The 22,961-nt window shown below is 42.3% G+C and overlaps 1 protein-coding gene across 1 annotated transcript in view; it reads left to right on the top strand.

The window, feature by feature from the left end:
* LOC114647433 (USP6 N-terminal-like protein) overlaps positions 1-22,961 on the top strand; it is a 284,398-nt gene that overhangs the window by 255,649 nt on the left and 5,788 nt on the right. Inside the window, exons 13-14 of the mRNA XM_051923606.1 lie at positions 1,994-2,093; positions 9,545-9,697. Of these exons, the coding sequence (XP_051779566.1) occupies positions 1,994-2,093; positions 9,545-9,697 (253 nt within the window). The remainder of the gene's footprint in view (positions 1-1,993; positions 2,094-9,544; positions 9,698-22,961) is intronic.

The raw sequence follows: 22,961 nt of genomic DNA, 5'->3' as shown, positions 1-22,961 counted from the left end.
CCCGCCTGAAGGACTCTCAGACCATGAAAAAGAAAATTCTCTGGTCTGATGAGACAAAGATTGAACTCACGTTTGGAGGAAACCAGGCACCGCTCATCAACCAGGCCAATACCATCCCTACAGTGAAGCATGGTGGTGGCAGCATCATGCTGTGGGGATGTTTTTCAGCAGCAGGGACTGGGAGACTAGTCAGGATAAAGGGAAAGATGACTGCAGCAATGTACAGAGACATCTTGGATGAAAACCTGCTCCAGAGCGCTCTTGACCTCAGACTGGGGCGACGGTTCCTTTCTCAGCAGGACAATGACCCTAAGCACACAGCCAAGATATCAAAGGAGTGGCTTCAGGACAACTCTGTGAATGTCCTTGAGTGTCCCAGCCAGAGCCCAGACTTGAATCCGATTGAACATCTCTGGAGAGATCTTAAAATGGCTGTGCACCGACGCTTCCCATCCAACCTGATGGAGCTTGAGAGGTGCTGCAAAGAGGAATGGGCGAAACTGGCCAAGGATAGGTGTGCCAAGCTTGTGGCATCATATTCAAAAAGACTTGAGGCTGGAATTGCTGCCAAAGGTGCATCGACAAAGTATTGAGCAAAGGCTGTGAATACTTATGTACATGGGATTTCTCAGTTTTTTTATTTTTAATAAATTTGCAAAAATCTCAAGTAAACTTTTTTCATGTTGTCATTATGGGGTGTTGTGTGCAGAATTCTGAGGAAAAAAATGAATTTAATCCATTTTGGAATAAGGCTGTAACATAACAAAATGTGGAAAAAGTGATGCGCTGTGAATACTTTCCGGATGCACTGTATGTACATTAAAAAACCATCAACCACAAATCAAATCAAAATAATAATATATTGAACAATTATAATAAAATCAAGGTTGAATAAATCGGACTCTGCAGCTGCATGAATAAAAGGTAAAGTAGCACTTCCGGTTAACCAAAATAGCCCAAAAGCTGATAGAAATCTACGTTTTGTACCTAATACTTGTATGCAAAATTTGGTTGACCAAAGTGAAAGCGAACTCAAGTTATTATGTTTACACACACATACACAATCACACACACAGACACACACACAGAAATAATTCCAAAAATGGTATTTTCAGACTCAGGGAGGTCTAAAACACAGTGCTATATACTGTATATCCTGACGTTCTTTCTTAAACTCTGTGAAGTGCCTTGAGCATGAGAAAGGCGCAATATAAATCAAATGTAGTATTATTATTATTAAAACATTGAGATTAATCAAATTCTTGAAAATGAATTTTTAGAGGATTCCAATACTTTCCCTATATTTCATATACGAGAAAGTCAGGGAGTTCTAAAACGTCAAGTTTCATCAAAATCTCGACATCGAACCTGCTATAATTTCCCTATACTTCGTATACAAGTAAGAAAAAGTATACGAGGGGCAGTCAACAAGTTCCTGGAATTGTGATATAGCAGGAGAGTAACGTGCTAACGTCAAGTTCATTTGCAAATTGGGGACTAAATCAGCTTCAGATACGCTAGCGGGACAGCATTTCACTGATTTAGCACGTTGTTCGAACTGCGACATTGCGCTGAATGGCTATGCACATGTCTAACTCAAACGGTAATTAAAATGACGATACTACACACTGAAACCAATCCAGACCTGTTGTAACTGGTCTACAGACGTGCTGAGTCCCCTCCACCACAATGTGCGTGTAATCTGATCTCTCACTCTCCCACTATATCACAATTCCACAAACTTTTTCACTGCCCCTCGTATATAGATAGATAGATAGATAGATAGATAGATAGATAGATAGATAGATAGATAGATAGATAGATAGATAGATAGATAGATAGATAGATAGATAGATAGATAGATAGATACTTTATTAATCCCAATGGGAAATTCACATTCTTCAGCAGCAGCATACTGATACAATAAATAGACGAGTCATAAGCTATTATAATATGAATGTCTGATTTATTTTTTTTTCCTTTTTCTGAGCAGACCCCTTTCACGTTAACGTTACGATTATGGGACATCTACATCTTGGAAGGAGAGAGGATTCTGACAGCAATGGCCTACACCATCCTAAAACTGCACAAAAGTAAGACATTCATCCCTTATTCATACAGAGGATTCAGAAATGATTCAGAATCCTTCACTTTATTGTGTTGATTCCATTTTAAATTTACATTTGTCGTGTTTTTCTTGCTCATGCTGTGATCACATCTCGTATTGATCATTGTAATTCTATCCTTTCTGGTCTTCCTCACAAACTCCTCCACAAACTTTGACTGGTTCAGAATGCTGCAGCTCATATTATTACCAGAACCCCTTCTGCTGAACACGTTACTCCAGTCCTGCAGCAGCTTCACTGGCTCCCTATTAAATATCACATTGATTTTAAGATTCTCCTTATTACTTACAAGACCCTCCATAATCTGGCACCTCCTTATCTTTCTGATCTTCTTCGTATCTCCAGTCCTTTTCATATGCTTAGATCTTCTTCCTCTATCAATCTTATTTTACCTCCTGCTCGCTTGACTACCATGGGGCTTAGAGATAGATAGTCGAGCGGCCCCTCGCATCTGGAACTCTCTCCCACAAGACATTCGTAATATTGACTTTCTTCCTACCTTTAAAATCTCATCTTAAAACACATCACTATTCTTATTCTTATTCTGTTTGATATAAATTTAAGTTGATACATTTACATTTAATTTTATTATTGTATTTATTCTGGTTTTATTGTACTGTAATATTTTATTAAATTTGTATTGTGACTGCTGTTATTAATGTGTTCTATAAAATAAATTATTATTATTATTATTGAAGCCCGTTATCCGTCTGACTTACGACCGTATGGGGGAGCCAACTAATGTGCCTTTGACTGTGATATACCAGGGAATAGTTTTACAGATTGGAGGTGAACCAGAGGTTCAGGAAGTTGAGAAACCCAAAGGTTCATCTCACCATGCAAATTCATGTGCTAGGTTTGTGTCTTACCCTTGTAGTAGACGTGGTGAAAGGAGTCTGATGGGGACATCTAGACTTTAGATGGGGGAGGGTGTAACCTGGGTCAGGTTTCAAAAGGAATATATAACTGGGAGATCGTGTAAATAAAGTTTATTGAATGAAATGGGGTACCAATTGTGGGGGTTGGGTGAAGTTAAGTATCTATGTAAGTGTCTCCTGATTGGGTGAAAAAGAGGGAGTCGGGGAAATAACGAGAAAGAGAGTCACAGTTGAGGCAGCACGCCGAAACAAGATGGAAAGAACGAAAGAGGAAAGAGAGTCACAATTGAGGCAGCACGCCGAAACAAGATGGAAAGAACGAAAGAGGAAAGAGAGTCACAGTTGAGGCAGCACGCCGAAACAAGATGGAAAGAACGAAAGAGGAAAGAGAGTCACAGTTGAGGCAGCACACCGAAACAAGACAGACAGAAAGAACGAAAGAGGAAGGAGAGTCACAATTGAGGCAGCACGCCAAAACAAGATGGAAAGAACGAAAGAGGAAAGAGAGTCACAGTTGAGGCAGCACACCGAAACAAGACAGACAGAAAGAACGAAAGAGGAAGGAGAGTCACAATTGAGGCAGCACGCCAAAACAAGATGGAAAGAACGAAAGAGGAAAGAGAGTCACAGTTGAGGCAGCACGCTGAAACAAGATGGAAAGAACGAAAGAGGAAAGAGAGTCACAATTGAGGCAGCACGCCGAAACAAGATGGAAAGAACGAAAGAGGAAAGAGAGTCACAGTTGAGGCAGCACGCCGAAACAAGATGGAAAGAACGAAAGAGGAAAGAGAGTCACAGTTGAGGCAGCACACCGAAACAAGACAGACAGAAAGAACGAAAGAGGAAAGAGAGTCACAGTTGAGGCAGCACGCCGAAACAAGATGGAAAGAACGAAAGAGGAAAGAGAGTCACAGTTGAGGCAGCACGCCAAAACAAGACGGAAAGAACGATAGAAAAAAGAGAGTCACAGTTGAGGCAGCACACCGAAACAAGACAGACAGAAAGAACGAAAGAGGAAAGAGAGTCACAGTTGAGGCAGCACGCCGAAACAAGATGGAAAGAACGAAAGAGGAAAGAGAGTCACAGTTGAGGCAGCACGCCGAAAAAAGATGGAAAGAACGAAGGAGGAAAGAGAGTCACAGTTGAGGCAGCACGCCAAAACAAGATGGAAAGAACGAAGGAGGAAAGAGAGTCACAGTTGAGGCAGCACGCTGAAACAAGATGGAAAGAACAAAAGAGGAAAGAGAGTCACAGTTGAGGCAGCACGCCAAAACAAGATGGAAAGAACGAAAGAGGAAAGAGAGTCACAGTTGAGGCAGCACGCCAAAACAAGATGGAAAGAACGAAAGAGGAAAGAGAGTCACAGTTGAGGCAGCACGCCGAAACAAGATGGAAAGAACGAAAGAGGAAAGAGAGTCACAGTTGAGGCAGCACACCGAAACAAGACAGACAGAAAGAACGAAAGAGGAAAGAGAGTCACAATTGAGGCAGCACGCCGAAACAAGATGGAAAGAACGAAAGAGGAAAGAGAGTCACAGTTGAGGCAGCACGCCGAAACAAGATGGAAAGAACGAAAGAGGAAAGAGAGTCACAGTTGAGGCAGCACGCCAAAACAAGACGGAAAGAACGATAGAAAAAAGAGAGTCACAGTTGAGGCAGCACACCGAAACAAGACAGACAGAAAGAACGAAAGAGGAAAGAGAGTCACAGTTGAGGCAGCACGCCGAAACAAGATGGAAAGAACGAAAGAGGAAAGAGAGTCACAGTTGAGGCAGCACGCCAAAACAAGACGGAAAGAACGATAGAAAAAAGAGAGTCACAGTTGAGGCAGCACGCCGAAACAAGATGGAAAGAACGAAAGAGGAAAGAGAGTCACAGTTGAGGCAGCACGCCGAAACAAGATGGAAAGAACGAAAGAGGAAAGAGAGTCACAGTTGAGGCAGCACGCCAAAACAAGATGGAAAGAACGAAGGAGGAAAGAGAGTCACAGTTGAGGCAGCACGCTGAAACAAGATGGAAAGAACAAAAGAGGAAAGAGAGTCACAGTTGAGGCAGCACGCCGAAACAAGATGGAAAGAACAAAAGAGGAAAGAGAGTCACAGTTGAGGCAGCACGTCGAAACAAGACGGAGAAAAAGAAAGAGGAACTAAATGTAGCAAACGGCTAAAACAAAAAGAAGAGTTGGTTGATAAAGGGAAAGATGGCAGGCAGGACACAAGTGCAGAAATGGCGATCAGCGAGTAAAGAGGGTGTTTGAGAAAGAGGGAGACAGGAGGCCCAAAGGAGGTACCCGAGTATAAGGAGGAATATATAAAACAAGGTCGGTGTTTTCTTTGCTTGTTTGTTTTAAAGTGGCGTGAGTAAACTTTCAAGTGAAGGGGCCAGTTTCTGTTTTTTTGTTTGTTTGGCCACTGCGCCCCTGAGCTACGTTTGGGGGCCCCCAACAGACTCAGTAATATTCACTGAGTGTGGAAATAAGTCCAGGTGAGCTCACCAATAGTAGTTTTGGACCCATGATATATGTATAGTTATAAATAAGTTATTGTTTGTGTTTTATGTATATTGTATATATTTGTAACTTATCAAGTTTGGAAAACTGTTCACGTTTCAATTTAGCAAAGAGAGTTTTTTTCTATATTTGAGTAACAGTGATTTGATTATGTATTATAAGGCTGAAGGTGGGCGATAATGTACCTACCAACAATAGAGGTGGTGACACCATTATAAAGAGCTCAGGGCCTTGCATACCGATAAAGGAAGGGTGGTGCCAGGGGGTTACATTATTGTTATTATTATTTTTGCCTATCAATCTTCACTCAATAACCAATAATGACAAAGTGAAAACATGTTTTCCGAAAGGCTAGCAAATTTATTAAAAATCAAAAACTCTCTTTCAAAGAAATCTTCAGACCCTTAATTCCCACTTTGTAGAAGCCCCTTCAGCAGCAGTTTCATCTTCAAGTCTTCTTAGGTGAGCCTCCACATGCTTTGCTCACCTGGATTTTGGGCAGTTTCTCCCATTCTTCCTGGCAGATCCTCTCCGGCTCCTTTAAACTGAATGGGAGTCGTTTGTAAACTGCCATCTTCAGGTCTCTCCACACATGTTGGGCTTTGGCTGGGACACTCACAGACACTCGGAGCTCAGAGACTTGTCCCAAAGCCACTCCAGCATTGTGCAGGCTGCGTGTTTCAGGTCATTGTGGTGCTGAAAGGTGAATCGTGGTGTGCACTCTGGTTTTCTTGTAGCACCTCTCCGTATTGGGTTGTACATGTCTTTCCCTCATTCTGACCAGTCTCCCTGTCCCTGCACCCCACCATGCATCACCACATGGACAGTATTAGTGAGGTGTTGAGCAGCGCCTGGTCTTCACAAGACGTAGAGCGTAGAGTGTTCCCACATCTTATTTCCTTGTCCTCCTCTTTAAAATACTATCTCAGCAAGCAGAGACAGTACGAAATCAAGTTCAAGGATAAAAAAGCGGTAAAAAATAATTAGAAACAAAACCTGACATTAGGGCCTACTTGGTATAGAAGGTAACTAACACTATTAGTTACTTATGGCTGCTGACTCTGGTCTAATCACTATTCTCATCCTCCTTGATCTGAGTGCTGCCTTTGATACTATTTGTCATACCACTCTCCTTAATTAGAACATTAGAACACTCTAGATGAGAACAGGCCATTCAGCCCAACAAAGCTCGCCAGTACTATCCACTTATTTCTTCCAAGAAAACATCAAGTCAAGTTTTGAAAGACCCTAACGTCTTACTGTCTACCACACTACTTGGTAGCTTATTCCAAGTTTCTATCGTTCTTTGTGTAAAGAAAAACTTCGTAATGTTTGTGCGAAATTTACCCTTAACAAGTTTCCAGCTGTGTCCCCGTGTTCTTGATGAACTAATTTTAAAATAACAGTCTCGATCCACTGGACTAATTCCCTTCATCATTTTAAACACTTCAGTCAGGTCTCCTCTTAATCTTCTTTTGTTTAAACTGTAAAGGCTCAGCTCTTTTAATCTTTCCTCATCACTCAACCCCTGTAGCCCTGGAATCAGCCTAGTCGCTCTTCTCTGGACCTTTTCTAGTGCTGTTATGTCCTTTTGTAGCTTGGAGACCAAAACTGCACACAGTACTCCAGATGAGGCCTCACCAGTGTGTTATAAAGGTTGAGCAGAACCTCCTGTGACTTGTACTCCACACATCAAGGCGCTATATAACTTGACATTCTGTTAGCCTTCTTAATGGCTTCTGAACACTGTCTGGAAGTCGATAGTTTAGAGTCCACTATGACTCCTAAATCCTTCTCATAAGGTGGACTCTCGATTTTCTGACCGCCCATTGTGTATTCAAACTTCACATTTTTACTTCCTACGTGTAATTCTTTACATTTACTGACATTAAATTTCATCTGCCACAAATCTGCCCAAGCCTGTATGCTACCCAAGTCCTTCTGTAATGATATAACGGATTCCAAATGATCTGCTAATCCACCTATCTTGGTATCATCTGCAAACTTAACCAGCTTGTTATTTATATTCCTATCTAAATCATTTATATATATTCAAAATAGCAGCAGCCCCAGCACTGCCCCCTGCTGGTCACCACTCTTAACATCGGCCAGTTCTGATGAGGTTCCTAGCACCATCACCCTCTGCTTCCTCTGTCTGAGCCAATTCTGCACCCACCTACACACATCACCCTGAACTCCCACCTCTTTTAATTTGATGCCCAACCTCTCTTGTGGCACCTTATCAAATGCTTTCTGAAAGTCCAGATAAATAATATCATAAGCTCCACTTTGATCATATTGATAACAGATTATCTCTGATTGGCGTGACCCACACTCCACTTGATTGGTTTAGATCCTACCTCTCAGGCCGCACTCAGTTCATTCAGCCTTAAAACCTTCACATCCCAACCCACCGCTGTTACTTCAGGTGGGCTCTGTCCTGGGGTCTCTTCTTTTTATTATTTACCTTCTTCTCCTTGGCAATATTTTTCGCAAATATAACATTCATTTTCACTGTTATGCTGATGACACCCAGCTCTACCTTGCTGGTAAACCCACCTCCTCTTTTCCACCACCCTCGCTTATTGACTGCATTTCTGAAATTAAATCCTGGTTTTCTTCGAATTTTCTTAAATTAAACAGTGACAAAACTGAGGGTCTCCTCATTGGTTCAAAATCATCATTATCCAAAACCAATAATCTTTCTCTTATTATTGATAACTCTGTTGTTTCCCCATCATCTCAGGTCAAGAGTCTGGGTGTCATCCTCGACAGTACTCTATCTTTCCAATGTCACATTAATAACATCACCCGGTCTGCTTACTTCCACCTACGTAATATTAATCGCATTCTCCCCTCCCTCACTCCTCATACCACTGCCATTCTTGTTCACAGTCTTGTCACTTCTCGGCTGGACTACTGCAATTCACTCGTCTTTGGTCTCCCGAATAAATCTCTTCATAAGCTTCAGTTAGTCCAGAATTCTGCAGCACGTATCATCACTCGAACCCCATCTATTCACCATATTACTCCGGTCTTGCATCAGCTTCATTGCCTCCCGATTAAGTTTCGTATTGATTTTAAGATTCTGCTATTAACATTTAAGGCCATCCATAACCTCGCCCCTCCATATCTGTCTGACCTTCTTCATGTTGCCATTCCATCCCGTAACCTTAGATCCTCTTCCTGCAACCATCTGACCGTCCCTCCCACCCGTCTAACCACCATGGAGAGCAGAACTTTCAGCCGTTCTGCTCCCAAGCTCTGGAATTCATTACCTGCGGAGCTCCGAAACATCAAATCATATTCATTTTTCAAATGCAAACTTAAAACACATCTGTTTAAAATGGATTTTTCTTTTTCCTTCTGATTATAGTGGTTTTGTTTGGTTTTAATTTTTAGACTTTCTGATGTTTTAAGTTGTTTATAATTGTGTCTTTTATTTATTTATTTATTTATTTATTTATTTATTTATTGTTTGTTCGGTGTCCTTGAGTTCTCTGAAAGGCGCCTTGCATAAATAAAATGTATTATTATTATTAGAGTTTTTAATTTCAAAATGTGAACCCACTGAGAGATAATATACCATCAGGTCATGAAAGCAATGATCGCAGTCACAGAATGCATCCTACCATGTCACGTAAAGAAAGGAGAAAACAGGATAGAAACAAAATTACAATTTTGTCAAAATGGTTTGAAATTAGAAAAAAAAAATAATAATCCAAAAACGGAGTCTGTGGAAACCACCAAATACACCAAAATACGTTTAATAAACGTGTTAACTGTTACAGTCCATGTAGAATTATCTCTGGAAACTCCGATTTTCCTCCTACATCCTGTAGATGTTCATTAATTCATGAACCTAATCTGTCATTTTATGTTTGTTTGTGGATATGTAACTTTCAAACCTCTCGGGGACAGGAACAGGGAAAACGTAACAGTAAGACAGTCAAGATAGTCATCAATCGATTAAAATACACCACTAGAATAGCAAAATGGCTTCAGGTGATGATATGTTTTTCTTCATGTAGAGCAATTATTGAAGATGTCACTGGAAGACCTCAGAGAATTCCTTCAAGAGACGATATCGAGATCCTTCTGTCTTAACGACGATACCATGGTGGAGCAGCTCCAAACATCGATGTCTGAGTTGCGGAAAATGAAACTGGAACTACCACCTCCAGGTACCACGCTACATCTACGAGGGATGTTCAAAATGTTTCCACACTTTTTTTTTTTTAACTCTGTTTATTAAAAATTTCAAAAACAAATGATATCACTTTTCTACTTAGTCACCTTACTTTGCGATGTAATTTTCCCAGCGTCGTACCAAATTTTTAATGCCCAATTACTACTCCTCCTGCGTTCACCGTTTCCAACGAAAGTATAAAAGTGTGGAAACTTCTTGAACGTCCCTCATAATATTTTTTCTCAGAAAAACTATTTCATATCATCAATTCTCACTACTTTGAAATATTATTGATTTTATTTGAAACAGGTTTGTGCTAAAATTCTACAAAAATTGAATTTCCCTCAATAAAGAGTTTGTTATTCAGGTGCTAATATCCACTGTTCGGACGGGATTAGTTTTGCACCAGAAGGTGGGATAAGGTAATACTTACTGGAGGTCCTCTGTAAATTTAGTCACATCTGAACCGCTCGTGTCAGGATCTTTTTACAAACTCCGCGTTTACATCTCAGTAAAGATTACAGAGCCTGTTACCTAAATAAATAACTCCCAAGTTAAATTTGTGGGAATCGACATGTTGGTAAAATTCTGTCTTTTGAGCGATTTGATCGAGTCTAAAATTACAGGGGTCCTCCTAGAAGAATTACTTTACTCCACCTCTCGATGTAAAAGTAATCTCGACGTGAAGCAAATCTGTGTAAAATTTTGACCACCCTTTTATTTAGTGATAAAAATCGAAAAAACACCTAATTTTGGGGGTTTTTCACCCTAAGGAATTCAGTTCTGCACTATGTTTTGTGATTTTCTACAATCCTTACCATCATTTTCGACAGCATTTTGTTTTGTTATTGGTCGTGGCCATTTTGAGAAGGTAGCGAGCTCTGTTGCTATTGGAATTTTCGGTGTCCCTTCTGGGAGTGCGTGATTGGTGACATCATCATGTGCGACGTTATGAAGGTCACCAACCGGACTTGCTTTTCTGTCAGAGATTTGGATAACAACAAGTGGTTTACTTTCTGACTTTGTTTGTGATTCCTGCTTTTCTCTTTGACTCTAATTATTTTGGGCAGCTTTTGGATTTGACGTCTGGTTCTCTTTGATCTTCCGGTATCGACATTGCTTTCCTTCCCTTTTCCATCCCACTTTCCTTTCCTGGCTATGATTTTCTCCTGGTTCTCTTAAAAAAATATATTCAGACTAGTCCTCTAGGCAGTACACAGTCAGTGTCCACCGGCTCTAATCTGGGAATTCTAGTAGCCTCCCGTTGACGTAAAACTTGCTTTTAGGGTTGAGTTTTGACAAAATCTGCCCAATGGCAATGAGCGTGGGATGGCCTGGCAGCCTCAATGGGCCTCATTTTGAAATGTTTACTGTGTGCTACTGAGTAATTGTATCCATCCACCACCCTGCATGTGAAGAAGCAGGTTAAGAAAATTAATCAGTCAGTTAAAATACGCTTTTACTACTCTGGTAAAATAGAGAAAACTGAGATGACTTCTTCTTCTTTTGGCTGCTCCCATTATGGGTGGCCACAGAGAATCCTATTTTTCCATATACATATAGAAAACTGAGACCTCTTCTTTTAATAGTCTGTTATGAATTTTGACTTCTTACATTTTACTTAAGAAACTGCCGGGGTTCTATAATGTATGATACTAAGGTTTCACTTTCGAAAAAGACGTCTTTTCGATATTCAGTTGCTCAGCTGTGTATTTAGAGTTCAGATGTAATTTCTGAAGGATTTGACTTGTCAATTTTCGTTTGCCCTCCATTGTCTGTCTTGATAAATAGACTCTTCATTATAGTCATCACAACGACAGGGCTGCATATTTGAATGGATTCACATATTGTGGTTTGATTTCTTGTCATTCGTCTGTTCATCTTGATGATATGCGAATATGGCTCTAATTGAGAAAAAATGATGTGTATCCTCAAGAACTGTAAAAATCCAACAAATGTGGCAAACGTTTTAGTATGAAAAATCAGAAACGTGTAAATGTTTACGAGCCCCAGACCAGAAGTGACATCACATGTCGTCGGCCCCGTGATTGTCTATAAAGAATTGTGAACCTGGCAGCTCAGACCTGGAAGAGTTCGTTTTCTGTGTATTTTTGGCATATGCTGCTGAGCACTAGAAGGTGTCTGTAGAGCAGTGGTGCACAAAGTGTTTTGGACCGAGGACCACTTTGCTACAGTCAAATCTAACATCGGAGCCCATGAATCTGAAAGTGTTACATTTCCCAATTTTTCATGTACCGTATTATACTCGTGTATAAGTCAGGTCTTGAAACCTGAAAAATCGATCATAAAATCGGACCTCGACTTATATGCCCATTCAAAAATCCATCCATTACACAAGGGTTACGGGGGTCTGCTGGAGCCAGTCCCAGCCAGCACAGGGCACAAGGCAGAAACAAACTTGGGCAGGGCGCCAGCCCACACACACTCGGGACAATTTAGGATCACCAATACACCTAACCAGCATGTCTTTGGACTGTGGGAGGAAACCGGAGCACCCAGAAGAAATCCACGCAGACAACATGCAAACTCCACACAGGGAGGACCCAGGAAGTGAACCCGGATCTCCTTACTGCGAGGCAGCAGCGTTACCACTGCGCCACCGTGCCGCCCGTTCAAAAATGCGACACTTAATTTTTTTTCTCTTGCCTCCTCCAATCTCGCTCCAGTTTCTCAGATGCATTGAATTTTGTTGCAGCAGCACAGTTACCTATTTCTTTCACTACTTCAACGACTTTTAATTTAAAACCAGTTTCATATTTTCTTCTGATTGAACGCTCCATCGTAGATAAGGGATCTTACGATAAAGGTGTATGAGGGTGTGAGATACAAAAAGCACAAAACAGTGCAAATGTTGCTTTGGAATAGTTCGGGTATCACCGTGTGGTCATGTAGGCACAGTAGAGAGTGAGAGGTGTGTACAAAAATAAGGCCGTATGCTCCGTGGTTACTCTCTCAGGTGGGCGTTAGCATATCATAATCTCTTGGACCAATAGCATGAGTCTTCCGCATTCGACTTATACAACGACATTATAAAATACCGGAAATTATACGGTAAAATCAAGTCCCGACTTATCCGCAGGAGAACTTATCCGCGAGTATATACGGTACATTTATTTGCTTAACAGACGCTTTTATCCAAGACAATTTACAAAAGTGGTCAACATAATCGAGTAAACATCAGTCTAAGGGACTGTTTAGGAAACAAGGACAAATTAACAAAGTTGCAGTGAAGAGCTCAAGTTATAAGAAACTATCAAAGCAAGAATCCATTAGAGAGAAATTCACCAAATGAGAGTCTTCATATGTTTCTTAAAGACATTGAGGGAATCAGCATGGAGGTGGGCAGCTCGTTCTGTCATCTAGGAGCTACATATGAAGAGTCTGGATTGAGATTTGATGCCACGCAGAGACATTGCCACATGCTGATCATCAGAAGACCTGAGAGGACGAGAAGGAGCAGAGGACCCCACAAGCATCTCCACATATAGGTGCCTACCCATTGACTACTCCATAGGCAAGCATCAAGTATTTGAACCTAACATGTGCTGCTACTGGAGCGAACATAGGGATCTGAGAAAAGGAGTGACCTGTGCCCACTGTGGCTGGTTGAACACCAGATGTGCCATTGCATTGTAAATTGTCTCTAGTGGCCTGGTGACACATGCCTTTACTTCTACCAGAGCAGAGAGCTGCAGTAGTCCAGACGTGACAAGACTAAAGGCTGGACCAAGAGTTGTGCTGCATACTCCATCAAATACGGTCTGATCTTGTGGATGCTGCACAGAGTAAATCTGAAAAACTAAAACACTGGCACAATATGGTCAGGGAAGGACAACTGGTCATCAATCGCTACTCCAAGGTTGTGTCCAGACTTGACGGGTGATTACAATAATGAGCCGAGCTGACATAGAGATGGGGTGCTGAGATAACAAGAAGGTCTGTCTTTGCCAGGTTCAACTGGAGATATTGCTCCTTCATCCAGGCTGAGATATCAGTGAGATGTGCAGAGAGGTTAGCTGATATTGTGTGGTCCTCTGGAGAGAATGACAATTTGAGTTGCATATTATTGACATACAGTTGCTATAGTATGAGGAACTGTGGGACTGGATGATGGGGCCTAGTGAGGAGGTGTATAGAGAAGAGAGGAGGGGAGAGGGCCCAGCACCTGTCCTTGGGGTACTCCTATGCTTGCCTAGTGCACTTTTGACATGTCTTCTTGGCAGGATACACAGTAGGATCTGCCCAGTAGGTAGGACTCAAACCATCTAAAGGCAGTCCTAGAAATACTTATTTTGTTTCAGTGATGCAGATATTTTATGAACTGTATAATACTAAGGTTCACGCCTGACATTCTTGTATTTGTGTTTCAGAGTCCCAGATTTCACTCTTTTAACTGTGAAGATCGATTAATAGCAAGCTGTCTGTTAGCATGGCGTCACCAGACGTGATTGTCTAAGCTAGCAAAATACATTTAGAAGAACGACCTGCACAGTGACTTGAGATCAGCTAGACCGGAGTGAGACTGACATGGAAGAAGCATTGCATGCAAGAGAGAGAGAGAAAGTGTGGCAAAAGTTGTTACCATCTGTTAGAAAGTTCAGTGGTGACATTTCTCTTGTATTTAAGTGTATTGATTCAGTTGTGCCAATGTCAGCCTGTAGCCTTGTTTGTTTCAAATAAATTCTTGATTGAGTAGATAACTGACTGATGCATCTGAGTGACTTAAAAGTTGCTTTGCCCTGATGATGGTTGTTATGCTAGGAATATTAGCGGGAGGTTTGTTTTTTTATATCAAGGAGAGGAGACGTAATCATAACGCCCAGATAAAGGTCAGACTGGGAAGGCTAATGATCAGAAGCCAAACCAAGACCGCAAATCAGAAGTTGTTGTCGAAACATGCAAGCAAAGATCAAAAACTGGAGATTCTAAGAATTGATTACAAAAGCACAAGGTAAGAAGGTCTGTTTTGGAATTCGTCGGTGCAGATAAGGAAGCAGTCTTTTTGATCGACTTTTAGCTGCAATGCCTAAATGGTTAGATGTCACTGTCTTTGAAGACAAGCCCATAGAGATGCCAGGGCAGTCCCAGAAACTGAGATACAAAATGGCTTATTCCAAAATGGATTCAATTCAGAATTCTACACACAACACCCCATAATGACAACATGAAAAAAGTTTACTTGAGGTTTTTGCAAATTTATTTAAAATAAAAAAATTGAGAAAGCACATGTACATAAGTATTCACAGCCTTTGCCATGAAGCTCGAAATTGAGCTCAGGTGCATCCTGTTTCCCCTGATCATCCTTGAGATGTTTCTTCAGCTTCATTGCAGTCCACCTGTGGTAAATTCAGTTGACTGGACATGATTTGGAAAGGCACACACCTGTCTATATAAGGTCCCACAGTTGACAGTTCATGTCAGAGCACAAACCAAGCATGAAGTCAAAGGAACTATCTGTAGACCTCCGAGACAGGATTGTCTTGAGGCACAAATCTGGGGAAGGTTACAGAAAAATTTCTGCTTCTTTGAAGGTCCCAGTGAGCACAGTGGCCTCCATCATCCATAAGTGGAAGAAGTTCGAAACCACCAGGACTCTTCCTAGAGCTGGCCGGCCATCTAAACTGAGCGATTGTGGAAGAAGGGCCTTAGTCAGGGAGGTGACCAAGAACCCGATGGTCACTCTGTCAGAGCTCCAGAGGTCCTTTGTGAAGAGAGGAGAACCTTCCAGAAGGACAACCATCTCTGCAGCAATCCACCAATCAGGCCTGTATGGTAGAGTGGCCAGACGGAAGCCACTCCTTAGTAAAAGGCACATGGCAGCCCGCCTGGAGTTTGCCAAAAGGCACCTGAAGGACTCTCAGACCATGAGAAAGAAAATTCTCTGATTTGATGAGACAAAGATTGAACTCTTTGGTGTGAATGCCAGGGGTCACGTTTGGAGGAAACCAGGCACCGCTCATCACCAGGCCAATACCATCACTACAGTGAAGCATGGTGGTGGCAGCATCATGCTGTGGGGATGTTTTTCAGCGGCAGGAACTGAGAGACTAGTCAGGATAAAGAGAAAGATGACTGCAGCAATGTACAGAGACATCCTGGATGAAAACCTGCTCCAGAGCGCTCTGGACCTCAGACTGGGGCGACGGTTCATCTTTCAGCAGGACAACGACCCTAAGCACACAGCCAATATATCAAAGGAGTGGCTTCAGGACAACTCTGTGAATGTCCTTGAGTGGCCCAGCCAGAACCCAGAATTGAATCCGATTGAACATCTCTGGAGAGATCTTAAAATGGCTGTGCACCGACGCTTCCCATCCAACCTGATGGAGCTCGAGAGGTGCTGCAAAGAGGAATGGGCGAAACTGGCCAAGGATAGGTGTGCCAAGCTTGTGGCATCATATTCAAAAAGACTTGAGGCTGGAATTGCTGCCAAAGGTGCATCGACAAAGTATTGAGCAAAGGCTGTGAATACTTATGTACATGGGATTTCTCAGTTTGTTTATTTTTAATAAATTTGCAAAAACCTCAAGTGAACTATTTTCACGTTGTCATTATGGGGTGTTGTGTGTAGAATTCTGAGGAAAAAAATGAATTGAATCCATTTTGGAATAAGGCTGTAACATAACAAAATGTGGAGAAAGTGATGCGCTGTGAATACTTTCTGGATGCACTGTAAATGAAATAATAATAGAGAGAGGTTAGGAGCACACGGTGATACAGTGCATTGCCGCACACACCACATGACAAACCAACTCAGGGTCTCAGGTTAGGACCCAGCAAAGGTAAAGTTGCATTTACAAAAACTAATGGCAGACTCATGATCTGAAGTACTGAAAACCCTCAATCCTCAAAAGAATGAGCGAAACTTGACAAATTAGAAGGTCAAGGTAACAGCTTGCGGACCACTCAGCTCACACTTGGGGACTACTAGTGGTCGTCAGTCGACACTTTGAGAACCTCTGCTCTGGAGTGTCTGCTCGCATGACAGGAAGTCTTCTGCTTCTGTAGCTGATTGATGCCTGAACTTTAAGAAGTGGGATTTCCCAATGTGCAGCATGTGCTCCCATGTTTTGGCCTGTTGTCCTGCACTCTGCCTGTCCCTCTCACTCGCTCCTTGCCGGGAAAAGCAGCACGGCAGACGCAAAGTGAGTTAAAAAGCAGCTTGTTGGCTGATTCTGCCTGTTTCTGTTTGGCTTTTAGCCCTTCAGCCTCATTTCAAAGTGCGAAAAAAGGATTTTGGACGGTAGATGGGGTGAATTTTATCAACTACGTATTAATCTACTTGCAGTTCTTAGTTTGCACATTTGTGAGCACATCTCCCATTACAGCAAACTCCCAAGAAGTGTCCTGTGTAAGGAGGGCCTACACTTACAACACCAACATGCTGCAGTTCTGTGAGGAAGCAAAAAAATGGATATAATCAGAGTGGAGCTTATGATATCATTTATGTCGTCTTTCAGAAAGCATTTGATAAGGCGCCACATGAGAGGGTGGGCATCAGACTAAAAGAAGTGGCAGTTCAGGGTGTGGTGAGTAGATGAGTGCAGAATTGGCTCAGACACAGGAAGTAGAGGGTGATGGGGTGAGGAACCTCAGCAGAATTGGCTGATGTGAAGAGTGGTGACCAGCAGGGGTCAGTGCTGGGGCCGCTGCTATTTTTAATATCTATAAATGATTTACATAGTGTGGAGGATTTGGACCCGGACACAAACAAGCAGACACAGAATGCCCCGAAACACACGTTTCTTTACAACCCCCACCACATTGCACATAAATACCACAATAATAAAGGTCTTTCTCGCTCTCTCTTCTGCCACCTCCAACTCCTCCCTCACAAACTCCGTCCTCTTTCACCCGACTCCGGCCGTTGAGTGGAGTGAGGCGGCCTCTGTTATACAGCACCCTGAAGTGCTCCAGGTGTTCCCTAATTAACATCCGGCAGCACTTCCGGGAGTGGCAGAAGTGCTGCAAGTGAGTTCAGCTCCTCTTCTGGCAGCACTTCCGGGTGTGGTGGAAGTGCTGCGGACCACAGTTCCAGAGCTGTCCAGGCACCATCTAGTGGTGGCCACGTCCCTCCATAGGGTTCAGTTCCCAAGCTCTGTGGACCCCGTGTAATCCAGGGAGGTCGCCACCTTATGGTCCAGGGAAGATACTGCCCTTTTCCCACTCCTTCCCTTCTTCAGGCATCCCGGTGGGGCAAGGTCCCTGGACATCTGTTAACAATAGGAATGTAAGTAACAAGCTGGTTAAGTTTGCTGATGATACCAAGGATTGGCAGATAATCTGGAATCCATTAAATCATCACAGAGGGACTTGGACAGGCTTGGGCAGATTTGTGGCAGATGAAATTTAATGTCAGTAAATGTAAAGAATTACACGTAGGAAGTAAAAATGTGAGGTTTGAATACAGTCGGAAAAATCGAGAGTACACCTTATGAGAAGGATTTAGGAGTCATAGTGGAGCATAAGAATGAGAGTAAAGAAACAGTTGTCTCCTGTCCTCATTGTGACGTCTGGCTGTGCATTGGTGACCATTTCAAAACACACTTGAAAGTCTACCTTATGAGAAGGACTTGAGGGTCACAGTGGAATCTAAGCTATCGACTTCCAGACAGTGTTCAGAAGCCATTAAGAAGGCTAACAGAATGTCAGGTTATATAGCGCCTTGATGTGTGGAGTACAAGTCACAGGAGGTTCTGTTCCAGCTTTATAACACGCTGGTGAGGCCTCATCTGGAGTCCTGTGTGCAGTTTTGGTCTCCAGGCTACAAAAAGGACATAGCAGCACCAGGAAAAGTCCGGAGAAGAGCGACTAGGCTGAGTCCAGGGCTACAGGGGAAGAGTTATGAGGAAAGATTAAAAGAGCTGAGCCTTTACAGTTGAACACTAGAATTACCAAAGCCTATGAAAAAAAATCGTAAATCCGGTCCACCTTAAAACCCTTCGCACCTCTCCGTCAGCGTCTTTTGTCCTGTAAATGTGCCGATAAAGACAAGCGGCAAGCAGCCTGCTATTCCATCCCCACCACCGCCGCAGAACGTGCACAAAGTTCTCCCAGCTCATGCCTTGATTATATGAGAGTGAAGTGCTGGAGTCAGTCAGTCAGTCATTGTCCAACCCGCTATATCCTAACACAGGGTCACGGGGGTCTGCTGGAGCCAATCCCAGCCAGTACAGGGTGCAAGGCAGGAACAAACCCCGGGCAGGGTGCCAGCCCACCACAGAGTGCTGGAGTTTTAGAGTGGAAATAATAGTTCGTTATTTGGAACACATGCATTTCATGTGTGTTCTGTTTCTACAATAATCTGTGTAAACACATTGTTAAAACGGAAACGTTTTTTATATTTTAGTAATGAATTACAAAATGTTGGGTTGGCACCCTGCCCAGGATTGGTTCCTGCCTTGTGCCCTGTGTTGGCTGGGATTGGCTCCAGCAGACCCCCGTGACCCTGTAGTTAGGATTCAGCGGGTTGGAAAATGGATGGATGGATGGATGAATGGATTAGAAAATGTAGGCATAAACTATAGAATGTGTGAAGCCTGAAGTCCAAAGATCAAATAAACACTTTCACAAAAGGTTCAAGGAAGATACAACAGCTTCCGTGGCGTAGCGGTAAGAATTGCCGACTTGTAATCAAGACTCCCCGGTTCGATCCTAACTGCCCTGTGTATTTACCATTTTCAGTAGTGAGCTGCTCTCATTGTTAATATTACACAACTAGTCATTTAGCCCGTTACAATAACGGGCGCTAGAACAGTAGTGCATAAACATTAGTAGGAACAGTCAATATTAAATGGCAAGGGACTTTGACCTCATTCTTTTTGTTGGTCGTATTTTTCTTTCTTTCAGCCTTTCTTTTGTTGATGTTTACTTGCTGAGCTGACCGTTCTTCGTGGGCTGCCGCCGTGTATTGTGTGTCTTTAATTTTCTGTGACAGTAATACTGTCTTGTACGGCTCTATTCAATAAGGGCGCGCACAAAAAGGCGAGCTTCAAAAGGGCGACCTCAATTGAGCGCGGCGAATAAAGGCGTTCGTAGATAATTTAGTTCAAATGGCTCTGGAATATGTGAAGAGCAATAATTTAGTTCAAATGGCTCTGGAATATGTGAAGAGCAACAAAGGTGCAGATCTTTATTTACGCGCACCTTTATTCGCTGCGCCCAATTGAGGTTGCCCTTTTGAGGCTCGCCTTTTTGTGCGTGCCCTTATTGAAGGATACCGTCTTGTACGTCCGCTGGCTTGTACGTCCGTAATATACCTTTAATTTTCTCTGGCAGTAATATAGGCGTGCGCGTCAGTAATATGCCTTTAATCTCCTCTGACAGTAATACTGGCTTGTATGTGGCTGTAATATGCGTCACTGTATTGTGTACCTTTTAATTTCCTCTCGCAGTAATACTGGTTTGTATTTCCGTAAAACGCCTCTAACTTTCTCTGATAGTAATATCGCGCATAGCACCGTGCCCCACGCATGCACACTTCACCAGAAGACACCCACACACGGACACCTGGACGCACACAGGGATTTTATATATATAGATAAACACATACATTTGGGTTGCGTCTGTAACATACCATGTACATTTATAGGACTTGTAAAAGTTAATGTTTTTTTTTTCACTTTTATTCTCTCTGTCATGATCACGATACATACTACCGCCCCCAGGGACCTGATGCTGTTAGTTTTTATCTGAAACTGGGAATAACTGTAGATGTGAGTGGTGTTTTGAGGCAATGGAACTGGACATTCTCTGATCTGGAGGGATAAAAGCTGACACACAAATGCTGGTGAATCTGCCTGCCTTTTTCATATGTCATCTTTACTTGATTTTCTTTTATTCAGTTTTATCGAGTGTTCCTGCACACGCTGAATTAGTATGCGCCTTATGGTCCATGATGTCAAAGAAGCACATTGACAAAAAACAGAGACATAGGCATATATGATATACCAGCAGATAGACCCCCGTGACCCTGTGTTAGGATATAGTGGGTTGGACAATAACTGACTAACTGACTCCAGTACTTCACTCCCAAATTATCAAGGCACGAGCTGGGAGAACTTTGTGCACGTTCTGCGGCGGTGTGGGGATGTTTGCTGCTTGTCTTTATCGGCACATTTACAATACAAAACATGCTGACAAGAGAGGTGCGAAGGGATTTTTTTCATAGGCTTTGGTAATTCTAGTGTTAAGCAAAGAAGATTAAAAGGTGACATGATTGAAGTGTTTAAAATTATGAAGGGAATTAGTGCAGGGGATCGAGACGGTGACTTTAAAGTGAGTTTAACAAGAACACAGGGACACAGTTGGAAACTTGTTAAGGGAAATTTTTTCTTTACATACATAGAGAACCACAGACACTTAGAATAAGCAACCAAGTAGTGTGGTAGACAGTAAGTACTTTAGGGAATTTCAAAACTCGACTTGATGTTATTTTAGAAGAATTAAGCAGAGAGGACTGGCGAGCTTTGTTGGGCTGAATGGCCCGTTCTCGTTCAGATTCTTCTGATGTTCAAACTGCAAGTTAAGAGAAACCATTCAGCTAAACATGACATGCTAATGTATTCTCCTCCAATAAAGGAATTCTACATATTTTAAAATGGAGGGATACTCCTGAAATGCTTTTAAAACAGCAGTGACTTCAGGAGTTTTTGACAGCAGTCACAATAAGCCACTAGGATATGAAAGTCTAGGTTATAAGAGAAAACTCAAATACTAAACCAACATGAAAAGCACTAATGGGCTCCTTGACGTTTCAAAGTAATTTTCCAGGGCCGTGTCACCTCGCTCGCCTGAGTGTTTGTCTCTGCCTGTCCTCTTTTCTCCTCCAGGTGTGCTCTAAAGGCTAAAATGCATATGCATGGTTTGACACCTGATCAACTTGTGTAAAATAAACATGAGTGTCACACCGATTGTTTTTATGTGTCTTGCAGTCCTGACCACAAGGGAGATCACCAGGAGATAAATATACAAACCCGGCAAGTGGAGGAAATGTTCACAGATCTGTGACTTGTAAATAATCTGTTTTATCCTCATTTACATAGTCAGATATATTTTGAGAAGCTAATGCAAAGTTATTAGTTCTGCAATTTATGTTGTGAAACTGAACCCGTAATGTAATGTTGTGTGTGTATCTATTACAGTTGGCATAGTCTGTATCTGAAATGTGCTGACGACTCTGTAACAAGCCCAGTGTGATCGAGGAATGAGAACAAAGCAGACTTAATAGCCTCCCCTCCATCTTTCTCAGTGTTTTGGTGCAAGCCATTATTTATTTATTTTTATATTTCCTAAATGGTTATCAGTTTTGATTCAGCTAATGCAGTCTATGCAGTGATTTTAAAATGTAAAGTTGACTGACTGACTCGCTCATTCACTCACTCATTAACTCACGTGGTTTTCATTCTAACCATCTTCTTCATTAGTGACCTGTTTTTGCTGCTAATTAAGTTAATTAAAACTAAGGCAAAAATAAGTTGACTCAGGCCACTTTGTTGTTTCTTTTTCTTTAATTAGCAGCCAAACAATAATGAGACCCAAAACATGCTGCCACGTGACCAGTTCACCCGTGCCCATCTCACAATATCTGAAAATAAAGAAAGGTAAAGGTGGTCTCAGTAACGCCGATCTCTCAGGTCACCAAAACGTTTTGACGGTGGTCTTAGAAAAAACAGAACATGAACAGTTTTGGAAATGTCTGCTGTGGCAGAATGAGAGCAGCAACAAGCCATGAAATTAAGTAACGGGTTTAATTAACAGTAAGAATCAGCTTCTCATTAAGAGATTGGTTGGAGTGAAATTGGTTGGAGTTTGAAATCCCAGTTTAGCTGGTCATCTGTCGGCTCGTTTCACGTCTCATTACTGTTTGTCAGTCATTATCCCACCCGCTATATCCTAACTACAGGGTCACGGGGGTCTGCTGGAGCCAATCCCAGCTAACACAGGACGCACGGCAGGAACAAATCCTGGGCAAGGGCACCAGCCCACCACAAGGCATACACACCCACACACCAAGCACACACTAGGGACAATTTAGGATCGCCTAAATTCATAGGAGGAAACCGGAGCACCCGGAGGAAACCCACACAGACACAGGAAGAACATGCAAACTCCACGGTCTCCTTACTGCGAGGCAGCAGCGCTACCACTGCGCCACCGTGCCGCCCTCATTTCTGTTTGGCTGTCATTTAATAAAGAAAGGAATAAATTCAGGGAAGGGAAAAGGAGTAAATTAGCAG

The sequence above is a fragment of the Erpetoichthys calabaricus genome, chromosome 2 (genome assembly GCF_900747795.2).
Source record: "Erpetoichthys calabaricus chromosome 2, fErpCal1.3, whole genome shotgun sequence".
Lineage (NCBI taxonomy): Eukaryota > Metazoa > Chordata > Cladistia > Polypteriformes > Polypteridae > Erpetoichthys > Erpetoichthys calabaricus.
Note: the sequence above shows the minus strand (reverse complement) of the source record. Positions and strands in the feature narration are given on the sequence as shown.